The 15,100-nt window shown below is 40.8% G+C and overlaps 2 protein-coding genes across 4 annotated transcripts in view; one reads left to right on the top strand and one right to left on the bottom strand.

Annotated features, from left to right (window-relative positions):
* Positions 1–5,148, bottom strand: part of VMP1 (vacuole membrane protein 1) — a 141,453-nt gene extending 136,305 nt beyond the window's left edge. Inside the window, exon 1 of the mRNA XM_003795593.3 lies at positions 4,952–5,148. The gene's annotated coding sequence lies outside the window, so the exon portion shown is untranslated. The remainder of the gene's footprint in view (positions 1–4,951) is intronic.
* Positions 5,149–5,174: 26 nt separating this feature from the next.
* PTRH2 (peptidyl-tRNA hydrolase 2) lies at positions 5,175–14,938 on the top strand. Of its 3 annotated transcripts, none has more exons than XM_003795592.2 (2): positions 5,175–5,345; positions 14,280–14,938. In XM_003795592.2, exon 2 carries the CDS (start codon positions 14,280–14,282, stop codon positions 14,817–14,819), a length of 540 nt encoding a protein of 179 aa, XP_003795640.1. In that variant the 5' UTR covers positions 5,175–5,345; the 3' UTR covers positions 14,820–14,938. The 3 variants fall into 3 exon arrangements, with proteins under 3 accessions (XP_003795640.1, XP_023372359.1, XP_012664225.2); XM_023516591.1 differs by lacking the exon at positions 5,175–5,345 and adding an exon at positions 10,085–10,248; XM_012808771.2 differs by lacking the exon at positions 5,175–5,345 and adding an exon at positions 10,601–10,700.
* The last annotated feature ends 162 nt before the right edge of the window (positions 14,939–15,100 follow it).

Here is a 15,100-nt window from a genome sequence, read left to right as displayed (position 1 = left end):
TTGTTGTTGCTGTTGTTGTTTAGCTGGCCCAGGCTGGGCTCAAACCCGTCAGCCTCAGTGCATGTGGCTGGCACTATAACCACTGTGCTACAGGCACCGAGCCTAGAAAATGATCTTTCAAATGAAAAAAACGTACTAGAAAAAATCATTAAGTACCGAAAGAACTCTTGGTTTCCATCCCCAAATTCCATGTTATGGCTTACACAGATAATGTAATCTGTTAATTATACAAAAAAGGTTAACAGTATGGTCTATAAGAATACCCCAGTTAAGAATTTGGTTAAGAATTCCTTACATTGGAAAACAGTCACAGGCTCAGCAGCTGTAGGTTAATCGTTAGGGTGCTGGCCACGTGCACTGGGGCTGGTGGGTTTGAACCCAGCCAGGGCCTGCTAAACAACAACAACAATAACAACAAAAATAGCCAGGTGTTGTGGATCCCTCAAGCTGGACGCCTATAGTCCCAGCTACTTGGGAGGCTGAGGCAAAAGAATCGCTTAAGCCCAAGAGTTTGAGGTTGCTATGAGCGGTGATGCCACAGCACTCTACTGAGGATGACATAGTGAGACTCTGTCTCAAATAAATAAATAAATAAAATTAAAAAATAAAATATTCACAAAATGAAATGTATACTCTGAGATATTTATTTAGTTAACCTTTATTAATAATAAGCAAATAATAATTAAGCAAGCAGCTATATAAAGGCATGCTTTCAAAAGAGCGTTGGGAAAGCATTCTTAGCAAAAGTTCCGGAGGTCACACGATGACAATGATCATGGTTAACAGTATGATAGGCACTTTCTGAATTAACTTAAATCTATTCATTTAATCCTAACAATAAAGGTACTGACTTCATTGTCTCAGAGGAAACAGAGATAGCCAAAGGTTTATTTATTAGTTAGTAAAAGGGTTGCAAGGTATTAGATGTGAATTTGAACCAAGGCAATCTAGCTTTACATCCCTGGCTCTTAGCACTGTCTGCCTAGTCCTTCCAGATAATATATAAAGACCAAAGCTATCATTAAAGCGCCCTAAGAACAAGAGGAAACATCACAGGGTACTCCTGAAAAGATAATGGATACTAGCAACCACTTTAGCAATTACAGGTAGCTTAGTGGGAAAGGATTACTCAATGGATTGCCCTTGCTTAATTTAAACATGCCTTCACCTTTGATATGACACAGACAAGTGTCTCTTGATCAAACTGCCTTGATACTGCAAATCAAGAGCATAATTTTTTCTTTCTTTCTTTTTTGAGACAGAGTCTCACTTTATTACCCCTGGTAGAGTGCTGTGTTGACATAGCTCACAGCAACCTCCAACTCTTGGGCTTAAGCAATTCTCCTGCCTCAGCCTCCTGAGTAGCTGGGACTAGAGGTGCCTACCACAACACCCGACTATTTTTAGATATGGGGTCTCACTCTAGCTCAGGCTGGTCTCAAACTCATGAGCTCAGGAGATCCACTCACCTTGGCCTCCTAGAGTGCTGGGATTACAGGCGTAAGCCATGGTAGCTCATAGCAACCTCAAATTTCTGGGTTCAAGTGATCCTCCTGCCTCAGCCTCATGAGTAGCTGAGACTACAGATGCCAGCCAGAACGACCAGCTAATTTTTTCTATTTTTGGCAGAGATTGGGAGAGGGGGGGTCCTTGCTCTTACTCAGGCTGGTCTTGAACTCTTGAACTTCATGGATCCTTTGGCTTCAGTCTCCCAGAGTGCTAGGATTATAGGCATAAGCTATAATCCACCCTGCACTGTGCTAGGGTGGAGCATAGTATTTTTAAATGAGGTTTATATAAGGGTTTTACATAATATATAACTTCAGTTCAGCAAACACTTTCAAGACAAAATAAAAAAATTTGGAGGGTAATATTTGGTGTTTAAAAGTTTACTCCCAAAAATACTTGCAAGACTTTGTGAAAGGAGATTAACAACTAACACAATTACAGCAAAATTTTCACTTCAATTCATCTAATTTGTCAGGATTCTCTAATCCACAGTTCATTTCCACAGTCAAAAGGGAGAAAGACACAAAGCAATATTTCTGAGCAATAACAGGAATTAGTGTAGCACCTAAACAATTATCTCCAAAAAAGAAGAGAGAGTTAACAGGTTTTGTGAAATCAATGCAACCAAAAGGAGCGTCCAACAAGACAAAGAATTAACTCTTTTCCAATGGTTATGACCCAGAATGAAGTAACTACAGAAATGATTCTTCACATAATAGACAGTTAACACAACAGAATATTAAAAATTATAAACAGCTTGGGGAAATATTTTTAGCAGGAGTAAGGAATTAATATAGCTCCCGCCTACTCTTTTGCAACATTTACTCAGTAGAGCCATGTGTTACAAGGATCCTCTGTCATTTACACTTGCCAGAAAGAAGACACCTCAATACCTGATAGTGACGAAGCATGAACTCAGAATAACTATCCTGAAGAATAGAACTAATTTTCTTAATGCAGTCCCACAGCAAATCTTCCCAAGCAGTTTTTGCCATCCTACAATTTATAAGACTAAACCAGCTATAAAAGGAAAGAAAAGCTTGTAAAAAAAATGTTCATGTAGGCATGTTTTTATGTGTGTGGACAGACTGATTCCATTAAACACATAAGAGAAAACATTTTCATGCAAACCAGGTAATATTACCATATTCAGATGCCTAGTGAAAACCGCAGACCAGAAAGTATAGTTTGCAGCCTTAGTTACAGTTCCGGTTCTGGCACTGTCTAACCCAGATTACCTCAGGCAAGCCAATTATGCTTGTTTCTGGGCCCCAATTTTCTCCTCTATTAACTGAGAAGAATCTAACTACATGTTCACAGAGCTTCCTTCTAATTCTAAATATTGGTCCGAGTGAAACAATAAGGTTTCTTATTAAAATTAGCATGTATGTAAGCAAGGTAGGGCTATGTCTACCCTCTAGTTAACTACATGTGACGACCAAGGCTTGAGATTTTTCTGCACTTGAAAATTTTCAAGGGATAATACATGATGACCAAGAAGGATCAGATTTAAACTTCCAAAGGCAAAAACTATACTCATTTTCCAGTCATCTAGCTATTAATGAAGGTGACTAATTCAAAGGATCATAGTATCAAACTATTCTTGGCTAGCTTTACTGTGTTCACAAGAAGGGCAAAGATCACCTCAGCAGAGTATGTGATAGTATTTTCAGAAGATCATGTGAAACATATTCTTCACTGATACATCTCCAGCTGCCACCAGTAAAATTATATCACATTGTTATTTATATACAATTTTACATTTACCATCTCACTTAATTCTTATGACAATCCTATGAAATAAAGCAAGCAGTACTTTTATCAATACAATCCAGACCACCCAGAATGTTAGGTAACCCGCCAAATATTACTCAATAAATGTGGAAACCCAGACTTCAATCAGCTCTTCTGATCTGAAGAATAATAATCTGCAAAATCTTAAAAAAGTAGAGACTCAAGCCAAAGGCAAGAAGAAATTGAAAAAGTAAGAAAAACTGGATAATCGGTTTGTGGATAACTAAAATCAATAAGTAAATCTACCTAATGAAACATCTAATTATCATCTCACATCTCAAAATCTTGTCACTTAATTTCAAAGATTAAGTATGAAAATAATTTTCTAACTCAAAAATGATAACAATATGTAATGTAAATTAAAAACTGATTAAACTAGCAATAGGTAAACTGCTAAAAGGCATCAAATCATTTAGAGAAGTATTTCAGAAACCTGGTTACATGTGTGCTTTTTTGGTAAGTCACAGAAATTAAACGGTATTAATCAATTGTAACCAAGTAGGATATATTATCAAAGTAAAAAAAATGCTTCAGTGCTTTAAAATAATTTAGGCAAAGAAGTATAATATGAAAGATTTTCATACCTACACAATCGCATCTGTCTAGGTATCACCATCACTCTTCCACAAGTCAATAAAAAATATGCTAGAATGCTGCCTAGTAAATAAAATTTTCCTTCCTTCATCATTTATGCTAAGAATACACAATTAAAATCAGAGTTAATGACAATACAAATAATAGCTAGTAGCAACCTGAATATTAAATTCTCTGTCATTACTATAGGAATACCTGCTCTAGCTTCTCCAAATGATCAAAGCAAAACAAATCTGTCTACGAAATCTCTGACAAGCCCAAAGAAGGAATGAAAGACATTAAAGTTAGCATAAGAAGGAAGACTGACAAGATATGCAAACAACGCCAATCTATATATCATTACATTTTTGCATGGAGTTGCAGGGGGAAAAACAGATGATGGTGTAAAATCTACTAAAGGTTATAAATAATCTAGCAATGTGATACAGGGCCACGTACGGCTTCTTGGAATTTTAGAGACGAATCGACCTTCACGTTTTACTGCAAATACCTCCACTGTAATGAAATACAGGGTCAGGGGTTTGAAAAGGCAGACAGCTTTATTTTTCATGAAACTAGTGGCATATCTGTAACGACTCTACGCAGCGAAGGCCCATTCTCTGGACCACCTGTACCACCACTGCTTTAGATGGCACCTGCACCCCTGAATTTCGTTTAGGAGAGGATACATCCAGCATCATGCGCTAAAGGTTGGGAAGAACAAGAAGCAAACTGACAGACTGAGAAACAGCTCGGTCGTCAGCGGGAAAGACCTTCTCCATTCACTCTAAGTTCCTAGAGAAACCAGGACCAAAGAGTGTAGCTTCTAAGTCCGCGGTCAGGAGTCCGGCGTCTGGGTTCAACGTCCCGGCGACTAACCTGAGAAGGTGTCCCAAATAACCTGGCTACTGCCAGGCTGAGACATTCGGCATCAGCAGCGCCCTAAAATACCGCTGGAAATCGAAATTACCGTGTCCCCAATCTGCACTAAGTGGGAGAGGTCCGGAAAAAGCCACGCTCTGAGGACAGTCCCAAGCTTCCACCCCCAATTCCCCGCATTGGCTGGCGTACCTACCCGTTCCGACCCCGGCTTCTCCGGATCTCAGGATCCTGGAAGCGGCTCCTGACCGACTCTCACACCCGCCGCTGGGCTCCGGCCAACCGGAACTACCTAGCGTCACTTCCGGTCCAGTCGCCTCATCGCGCCGGAGACCCGCCTCCCGGAGAAAAACGTTCCCCCCGCCCTTGGGAAGCCTCGGCTGGTCTCGCGGGATTTCAATGGGGAGGTTGGTGGTTGATGAGGTCCCTGTGGGTGTGGCAAGAGGAAGAATGACTGGTTGCTTCGTGGTTCTTGATCCGGAACTTGTAGTCCGGGCACCCCGGAAGAGATAGCTGGCGCGGAAGACGCGTGGTAGCTCTCTAGAAGCGAAGAACAGGGAAGGCGCGAGTTGGAAGAAGAGTTGTTTTAGGTAGGTTGGCTCCTTACACAACGAAGGATAGGTACATCGGTCTCCATTCTCTCTGCACCTGCAACGTTTCTTCCCATCTCATTCCATAACCCTCCCTCCCTTCATTTTCTTTATAAACTGTCTGCCGTCTAATCTCCGCTGGGGGCTTCGGTTCTTTACCTGGGAATTTCTAGTTCCCAGCAGAGCCTCCATTCAGGTAGCATGGATGCTGTCTTTCTGCATTTGAGAAAATACCATGCACGCCTCAAACTCTGCTAAGTATTTATTGAATACCCACAGCATTTCAGACTTTTGAGTTCTACATGGAAAGAAATGATTTCTTACTAACTGGAAGATTTGTTCCCTCAGTCACACAGAGGCATTGTGGAGATAGGTTTTTAGTCCTGTAACATCCCAGGGAAGGTACAGTAATTATGTCTGAGTGCTGTAGGAGTTCTGAACAGGATATAATCCTATCTGGGGGATGGTAAAGACTTCACTGGCAGTGCCATTTAAATTAGATGAATAGGATGTTTTTTGTTTTAACTTGAGAAAAGTAGAAACTATTTTAGGGGAGAGATTGCTGGTTGAAAGAACCTCGTAATTTGGGGTGGCTGGATAGTACAGTATGTTTTGTAAGAGAAGAGGAAGTTGGGAGGAGAAAGTAGGCTGTAACCAGATTGTGTAGTGCTTTGAGTTTATACTGAGATTTATGTTTTATTCTGTAGACTTGTAGCTGATGATTTTTGAGACGAGAATTTGCATGTGTTTTAGAAATATATTTACAGCAATAATGTGGATTAGGATGAACTAGGAAAAGGGTGAAGTAAATAAGGGAAGGTTAGACAGAGAGAAGTTTATTTTGGAGACTTTGGCAAGACTTTTGGCACCAGTAGTAGAGAGAGAGGTTAGAAATAGATACATTTAATAGGATTTGGTGACTGTATGCGGTAGGACATAGGAGAAAGAAAAGTCTAGGTTTACTTAGAAATCAAAAATACATATAGTTTAGGCTGAGCACGGTGGCTTATGCCTGTGATCCTAGCATTCTGGGAGGTGGAGGCTGGAGGATCACTTGAGCTCAGTATGTTGAGCAAGAGTGAGACACCCATCTCTACTAAAAATAAAAAAATTAGCCCAGCATTGTGGCTCGCGCCTATAGTCCAGCTACTCAGGACACTGAGGCAGGGTTGCTTGATCTCAGGAGTTTGAGGTTGCTCAGTTCGACTGAGGCCAAGGCACACTTGCCCAGATGGCAGAGCAAGACTCTGTCTCAAAAGAAAAAAAAAAAAGAATATGACAGAAAGTTTCAGAGAGGAGGAAAGTTACTGAGTATAGTTGAGGACAAAGTTTAGAATATTTCATATTAATAGATCTCTAAATAGTCTTCTTATGACTCATCTAAGTTTGTATAATCACATATTGACCCATAGCTTCTTTATTGGGCAGTGTAGATATATACTGAAGAAAGGGCCAAATGTGTCCGCTTTGGTAATACACGTATCAGGGGCAAATAGAGGATGTAGAACTGGAGGAGACTGGGCAGCCCTTGTGGCTCAGTGGGCGGGGCACAGGCCCCATATACCAAGGCTGGCTAGTTCAAACCTGGCCCCCGCCAAACTGCAACCAAAAAATAGCCGGGTGTTGTGGTGGGTGCCTGTAGTCCCAGCTACTCGGGAGGCTGAGGCAAGGGAATTGCCTAAGCCCAGGAGTTGGAGGTTGCTGTGAGCTGTGTGACTCCATGGCATTCTACAGTGGGTGATGAAGTGAAACACTATGTACAAAAAAAAAAAAAAAAAAACTGGAGGAGACCGTTGAAAAGCTATTAGAGATAGAGCATAAGAATCAGGTGAAAGTTGGGTTAAAGAATTCCAGAGATGAAAATTTAAAGGCTTATTTTATTTATTTATTTTTGAGACAGAGTCTTACTGTGTCACTCTTGGCAACGTCAAACTCTTGGGCTTAAGTGATTCTCTTGCCTCAGCCTCCCAACTACCTGGGACTTTCGGCACCTGCCGCAGTGCCTGGCTGATTTTTTGTATTGTTGTCATTGTTGTTTTAGCAGGCCCTGGCTGGGTTGGAACCCACCAGCCCCAGTGCATTTGGCCAGCGCCCTAACTACTGAACTAAGGTGCTGAGCCAGAAAACTTAAAGGTTTAAAAGTGATCAGTGAATGGTGCAGAAAATTCAAGACGAGGCCTAAAAAAGACAACTACAGTTGGCAATTAGGAAGCATTTGATTCCTTAGCAATTTCAGTGGATTGGGAAAGAGGCAGTTGAGTAGGGTGATTAGAAGAAATAGAGATAGGTAATTGAAAAAGTTTGGAGGTAAAAGAAGGAATAATAAAATGAGACAGTGGCTTTAGTGTCTGAAAAGATTCGAGAAAAGTTTATTTAGTTTTTGTGTGAGACAGGGTCTTGCTCTGTTTCCTGGGCTAGTGTGTAGGGGAATCATCATGGCCCCTATAACCTCAAAGTTATCCTCCTGAATCAGCCTCCTGAGTAGCTGGGTCCACAGGCACATGCTGCCACACCTAGCTGATTTCTGTTTTGACTGTAGAGACTACAAAACTGCTATGTGGCTGAGGCTGGTCTTGAACTCCTAGGCTCCAGTGTTCCCTGCCTCAGCCTCCCAGAGTGCAGGGATTAGAGGTGTAAGCCACTGATCATGGCCAGGGAAAAGTTTCTTTAGGATGGAAAATGCAGAGGGATGGTAGCCAGTGAAGTAGGTTTAAGGGGCAGAATGTGGTTCAGGAAAACCGTGGGATCAAGAGCAACTGTGAAACTGGTGCTTTAGTCAGGAAAATTTGAAGGCACCAAGAGGGGAGTTTTATAGGACATATTTGTTTCATTGTTCTGTCATTACTCAGGATTATCTATGATACTAAAAGTGGTTATTTTTACCTTAGTCTCAAGCACTGGCCTTACTGTTTCCCTTGTAGGAGGTATATAGAAAAAGGGCTAGACTGACACACTATTGTAGGGGGTTAGATGATAATCTGATCAGGTTGATGTGAGCTAGAACATGCTAAAGAATGAAGAAATAAGTGTTAGTTTGAACATTTTAGTTTTATTTTTGAGACTCGCCCTTGGTAGAGCTGTGATTTATATATGCAGATCTGTTTGCAAAGGCTTTGGTTTTTCATTTGTTTCTGAATTGGAGACTGAGTCTTGAGCTACTAGAACAGTGGTTGATTCTCAACCCATTCAGAGTGGGGTTGAGAATCTTTTTATAAGAATACTTTTTATAACAAATCATTTGTAACAAATGTAAATGGTGCAGCCACTTTGGAAAATAATTTGACAGTTGTTTAAACAATGTCATCATGTGGCCCAGCAATTGGACTCTTAGGTATATGCCCAAGAGAAGTGAAAACACGTTTACACAAAAAACTGAATGTACAAATCCTCATGGTAGCATTATTCATAACAGCCCAGAGTGGCAACCTAAATATCCATTAGCCGATGGGTGGATAAAATGTGGTACATCTGTACAGTAGAATATTATTCATCAATAACAAGAAGGGAGGTAATGATACGTACCACAACATGGGTGAACCTTGAAAAATGTTACGGTTATATAATGTCCAGAATAGGCAAGTGGAAGAAGAAAATGGGAATTGACTGCTAATGGATAAAGGGGTTCCTTTTGGAGCAGTAAAAATATTTTGGAATTAGATAGTCTCATAGTCATACAAATTTGTGGATATGTTATATTAAAAACCACTGAATTGTATAGTTTAAAAGGGTGAATTTTATGGTACATGAATTACATACTATCCTGAGCTGGAACTCTTTGATAAATACTGCATAATCTTCCTAACATAATTTCAAAAAGATGTCTATAATTTAACAAAAAAGAATAAGAAGGAAATTTATGATAAAATAAGTATTTCCATGGCTGTCATCTATGCTATGCTGATCATAAGCACTATAAACATAGTGGCCCTGTTTTTTTTTATAGAGACAGTCTCACTTTGTTGCCCTCAGTACAGTGCAATGACATCACAGCTCACAGCAACCTCCAGCTCTTGGGCTTAGGTAATTCTTTTGCCTCAGCCTCCTGAGTAGCTGGGACTACAGGCGCCTGCCACAAAGCCTGGCTATTTTTTTTTGTTGTTGCAGTTTGGCCAGGGCCAGGTTTGAACCCGCCACCCTCCTTAGGGAAGCATTATCAATCCAGTGGCCTCAAATGTAGACTGACACAGGTGTTTTATTAATGACTCAACTATGATGAACAGCTTTGCTAGAGAACCAAATTTTCTAAAATAATGATGGTATTCTTTTGTTTTATATGATAGTTATACTTACAGAAAATTCAGTGCAGTCTTCAGTGTAAGATTTTTTGATTTTATGATGGTGGGAAAGCAATACCCATTCAGTAGAAACTGTACTTCGAGTTTTGGATTTTGATCTTTTCCCAGGCTAGTGACATATGGTATGATGCTCCCTTGTATGCTGGACAGTGGCACTGAGCCTCAGCTCCCAGTCAGCCATGCCACCATGAGGGAAAGCACCTGATCCTCAACTGTGTTGCCAGCTTTTTTGGATATTGTGTCCTGTGTTTTCACATCTCATGATGTCTACAAAGTACCCATTTGTGTTTCCTGTTTCTGGTGAGATGAGAAGGCAGCGGCAATTACTCTTGAGGTAAAACTCAAGACATTACCCAGCATGAAGGCGGCAAGCCAGTAATGTCCTTTGCATGTGAGTTTAGACTTTCACAGTTTACAATTTCAACTATCTTAAAGGATAAGAAGTGAATCATTGATGCAGTGAAATAAATCATCAGCCTTGGTTAAATCCACTGTCATCACAAAGAAAAGACCCAAGCCACTTGATGATGCAAAAATTACTTGTTATGTGGATGGAAGACCAGCTACAGAAGCACATACCACTTAGCCTACTGATGATGCAGTCTAAGGCAAGAAGTCTGTTCAATATGTTAAAAGAGCATAACAGTGACCCTATGTGTATATATAGGTATTTGAAGCAAATCATGGATGGTTCTAGCACTTCAAGAAACAATTTTCATAATGTGAAGGTCAGTGGTGAGCATCAAGTGCAGATACTGAAGGCACTGAAGTTTTTAAGGAACAGTTACACAGGATAATTGTGGCTGAAGACTTTTGCATAGAGGAGCTAATCAAACTGAAAGAAGAAAGAACAAAAGCTGAGACAAAGGAAGAAGTTATACCTAAGGCACTAAGAAATTTTTTGTTTGTTTTTTTTGCAGTTTTTGGCTGGGGCTGGGTTTGAACCCACCACCTCCGGCATATGGGGCCAGTGCCCTACTCCTTTGAGCCACAGGTGCCGCCCCGGCACCAAGAAATTTCACAGCAAAGAAACTGGCAGAGGCATTTGCTGCTATCAGTGGTATGTGGTTGTTAAGAGAAATGGATGTCATTTATGAAACATTCAAAAAAGTCAATAGGCAAATATAGAATGCTCTTGAATGCTACAGGAAATATGTAATGAAAAGAAGAAACATGGCTCCACACCTGTGGCTCAAGCGGCTAAGGCACCAGCCACATACACCCAAGGTGGCGGGTTCCAATCCAGCCCGGGCCTGCCAAACAACGACAGCTGCAAGCAAAAAATAGCCGGGCGTTGTGGCAGGCACCTGTGGTCCCAGCTACTCGGGAGGCTGAGGCAGGAGACTCGCTTAAGCCCAGGAGTTGAAGGTTGCTGTGAGCTGTGATGCCATAGCACTCTACCCAGGGGGACAGCTGGAGGCTCTGCCTCAAAAACAAAAAAAGAAGAAACAAACTGTACAGTCAAAACTTGGTATCTTCCTGAAGAACACTATGACTGCTAAACCATCAAGTGTTGATGCCCCACTGCTTTCTTTCTTTTTTTTTTTTTTAGTCAAGAGAGAGTCCTACCCTGTGCCCCTGAGCAGAGTGCAGCGGCTTGGTAGTTCACTGCAACCTCAGACTCCTGGCTTGTGGGCATCCCGCTGCCTCAGCCTCCGGAAGCCGCTGGGATTACAGGAGCTTGCCGCAGCGCCTGGCTGGGTTTTTCCATTTTTTTCACGAGTCGGGGTCTCACTTGGGGTCTCACTTTCGCTCAGGCGAGTCTCAAACTCCTGAGCTCCAGCGATTCTCCCTCCTCAGCCTCCCACAGTGCTGGGATTACAGGCATGAGCCATTGTGCCTGGCGCCCCACTGCTTTCTACCGGCTATTCTCAAGCTTCGGCAGAAGCGAGAGATCCAGTAATTATTTTTATTTCAATGCTTCCAACTTTCTGTAGTGTGCTTTTATCTATGTAAATTAATGGTGAGTACCCACATAACCATTCTGTGTTTCACTTTCAGTGCAGTATTTAATAAACTACATAGATATTCAACACTTTATTTGCCTTGTATAACGTGATTTTGCCCAACTGTATGTTAATGTAAGTGTTCCGAGCACGTATAAGGTAGGCTAGGCTATGAACTCTGTGGGTTAGGTGTATTAAAGAATGGGTTTATTGGGCTGTAACTCCATTGTTAAGTTGAGAAGCATCTATATGTATTAAGACGCTCAATGGGACAATTTCGTATTGCCCGATTTCTAGCATCCTTGTGCAGTAAGGCACTTCATGAGGGTCCATTAACATGTTGTTGACTCAGTTTTATGCCAAAGCTATACCGTGTCACTGGCTGTTATTCCATAATTGAATATGAAAGTGAAATGAAGCTGATATGTCCTCTGTATGGTACCACTGCTTCATCTAGGGACAATTCCTGCTTAGGTATATGTAAAGACTTAAATTGTGAAATAAAGTAATCCAGAAGAGGCCTGATTTTATAAAGTCTGTCTTCACTAGATGTAGTTTATAAATTATCACTAAGATGAAAAAAAATGGAAAGATTTCCTCGAACCTCATTCTGGTCATAGTTTTAGGGAATATTGGTGTTTCAATCAACGGGTCTATTGACCAGTATAATCTTTCCAATGTGATTTTTTGTTTGTCCCATTAATATCAATAAACTGAGAAACTTCTTTAGGTCACTAGTGGTAACTTCCATCCATAGTAAAGTTTTAGCAGTTTTTATAAAATTATTCTATTTGGTGGTGGTATAAATTGGTTCAAGAAATAACTAAATAGGGGGCACCTGTTGCTCAGTGGTTAGAGCGCCAGCCACATGTTCCAGGTCTGGTGGGTTCAAACCCAGCCTGGGCCTGCTAAACAAACAAAAAAAATAGCTAGGCATTGTGGCAGGTGCCTATAGTCCCAGCTACTTGAGCTTAATTGCTTGAGCCCAAGACTTTGAGGTTGCTGTGAGCTGTGACGCCACAGCACTCTACCAAGGATGACAAAGTGAAAAAAAAAAAAAACTAAATAAAATCATCAAAAGGTAAATCTGTCATTCACTGATACGCTATGGATCACTGAGTTCAACAGTTACCTGAGATATTTGTGTAATTCTCCAAGGTTAGTGTAATATTTTCAATCCACTCTTCTTCAAAACCACTTTCACTGTCATATTTCTTTTTTGTTGTTCTGATGGCTAATGTAAGACTGATAAAACTGTCTTTTGATAAACTATCATTTTCCAGATCACTACAAAATACTTCAAAATCACTCAGAGAACAAGATAAAGCATCTGCATATAATTCATTGAAAAATTCTTCACCATCACAGTCCGTCACAGTTGAAATTTTTGCAATACTAAAATTGTGATTAAAAACCTGAATATCTAGAATAACATTTTATGATAGAGTGAACACAACTGAACATGATCAAAAAAACATTTACAGTATCCTGCGTTACCCTGTGGGGTTTCTTTTGTTTTCTTTTGTTTTTGAGATAGAGTCTCACTATGTCACCCTCAGTAGGGTGCTGTGGCATCACAGCTCGCAGCAACCTCAAACTCTTGGGCTTACAGGATTCTCTTGCCTCAGGCTCCCAAGTAGCTGGGACTACAGTCACCTACCACAACGCCTGGCTATTTTTTTTGGTTGCAGTTGTCATTGCTGTTTAGCAGGCCTGGGCTAGGCTTGAACCCGCTAGCTTCGGTGTATGTAGGTGGCACCCTACTCACTGAGCTATGGGTGCTGTGCCTCCCCTGTGTTTTAAAAATTGCAATAGCTAATGCATGTGCAGACACAAGTTAACTTGTGATCAGTCAGCATCGTGGGCATGAAAACATGAGTTAACTTGTGGACTGGTCAACAATGTGTTAACCTGACAGTGGGAAATTTCTTTGAGGTTCTTCTAAGGAGAACTTATTTGATACCTCCTCCATTAAAAACTAACACATTGTAAAAACACAGATTGCACTGTATTCCGAGAAAAGGGTGAGTTATTTTTGGTTTCTTTAGATCTTTTTAGGCATCTTGGTAAGAATATTTCCTTTCTCCGCAGGACTTAAGACTGAGGAAGAGTTTTTGAACTTGATGTGAATTTGTTCACATTAAGATTCAAAATGGCCAGGCATGTTAGCTCATACCTATAATCCCAACACTTTGGGAGGCTGAGGCAGGAGTGCTTGATAGAGGAGTTTGAGTCTGACCTGGAAAACATATAGTAAGGTCCTGTCTCTACAAAACATTTAAAAAAAAAAAGTTATCCAAGCATGGTTGTGCACACTTGTGTTAGCTATTTGGAAGACTGAAGTAGGTGGATGATTTGAGCCCCATAGTTGAGGTTCCAGTTAGCTTTGATGTCCCCACTGCACTCCAGCCGGGGCTATAGAGCAAGACTTTGTCTCAGTTTAAAACAAAAAAAAAATTCTAAATGATTTAAACTGCTTTATATAGATGCTTGAGTCTTTTCTAGTACATGGAGGTGGGAGGTGGGGAGTGGAAGTAGGCTACATGCATAAGATCCAAAACACATTCTACCTTTTTTCTGGATGACCTCATATAGTTCTAAAATGTTGCTTTCTGCTTATAGTTAAAGTGTTTCTCTGATACGTCTATATACCTTACTATTACTTAGTGATAACTTTTTTCCTTTCCCTTAAGATGCCTTCCAAATCTTTGGTCATGGAATATTTGGCTCATCCTGGTGCTTTCACCTTGGCTGCTGGAGTTGCTTGTGGTATGTGCCTGGGCTGGGGCCTCCGAGTACGTTTTGGGATGCTTTCCAAAGGCTTGACGAGCAAGACAGACACAGAGACAGGCACTGAAGCAAGCATCTTAGGAGAAAATGGGGAGTACAAAATGATTCTTGTGGTTCGAACCGACTTAAAGATGGGAAAAGGAAAAGTGGCTGCCCAGTGCTCTCATGCTGCTGTTTCTGCCTACAAGCAAATTCAAAGGAAAAACCCTGAAGTGCTCAAACAGTGGGAATATTGTGGCCAGCCCAAAGTGGTGGTCAAAGCTCCTGATGAAGAAACCCTGGTTGAGTTATTGACCCATGCAAAGATGCTGGGACTGACTGTAAGTTTAATCCAAGATGCTGGACGTACTCAGATTGCACCAGGCTCTCGAACTGTCCTAGGAATTGGGCCAGGACCAGCAGACTTAATTGACAAAGTCACTGGTCACCTAAAACTTTACTAGAAGGACTTTATGATGACAATTCCTCTATCACATGTGCTTGATGCCTGTCAAATTTTAACAATAAAAGCTGAATTCTTCCCTCAATTTAAATATTCTTGAGATGAAAATAAAGCCCATTCTTGTACTCTTTCATCATATACGTGGCAGTTACAGAGTTGCCATCTTGGGCTTAAAAAATACTGTTGGCTAAATGATCTTGGTGATTCAAGTGATAAATGCCAAAACAAAACCTTGAGATGAGAGAAACAGGTCAAGATAAAACCATATTAAAAGGGGGAAAC

This window comes from Otolemur garnettii, unplaced genomic scaffold (assembly GCF_000181295.1).
Source record: "Otolemur garnettii isolate 467f Iridium unplaced genomic scaffold, OtoGar3 scaffold00094, whole genome shotgun sequence".
Classification (NCBI taxonomy): Eukaryota; Metazoa; Chordata; class Mammalia; order Primates; family Galagidae; genus Otolemur; species Otolemur garnettii.
The sequence above is the reverse complement of the archived record's forward strand: the minus strand, read 5'-3'. Positions and strand labels throughout refer to the sequence as shown.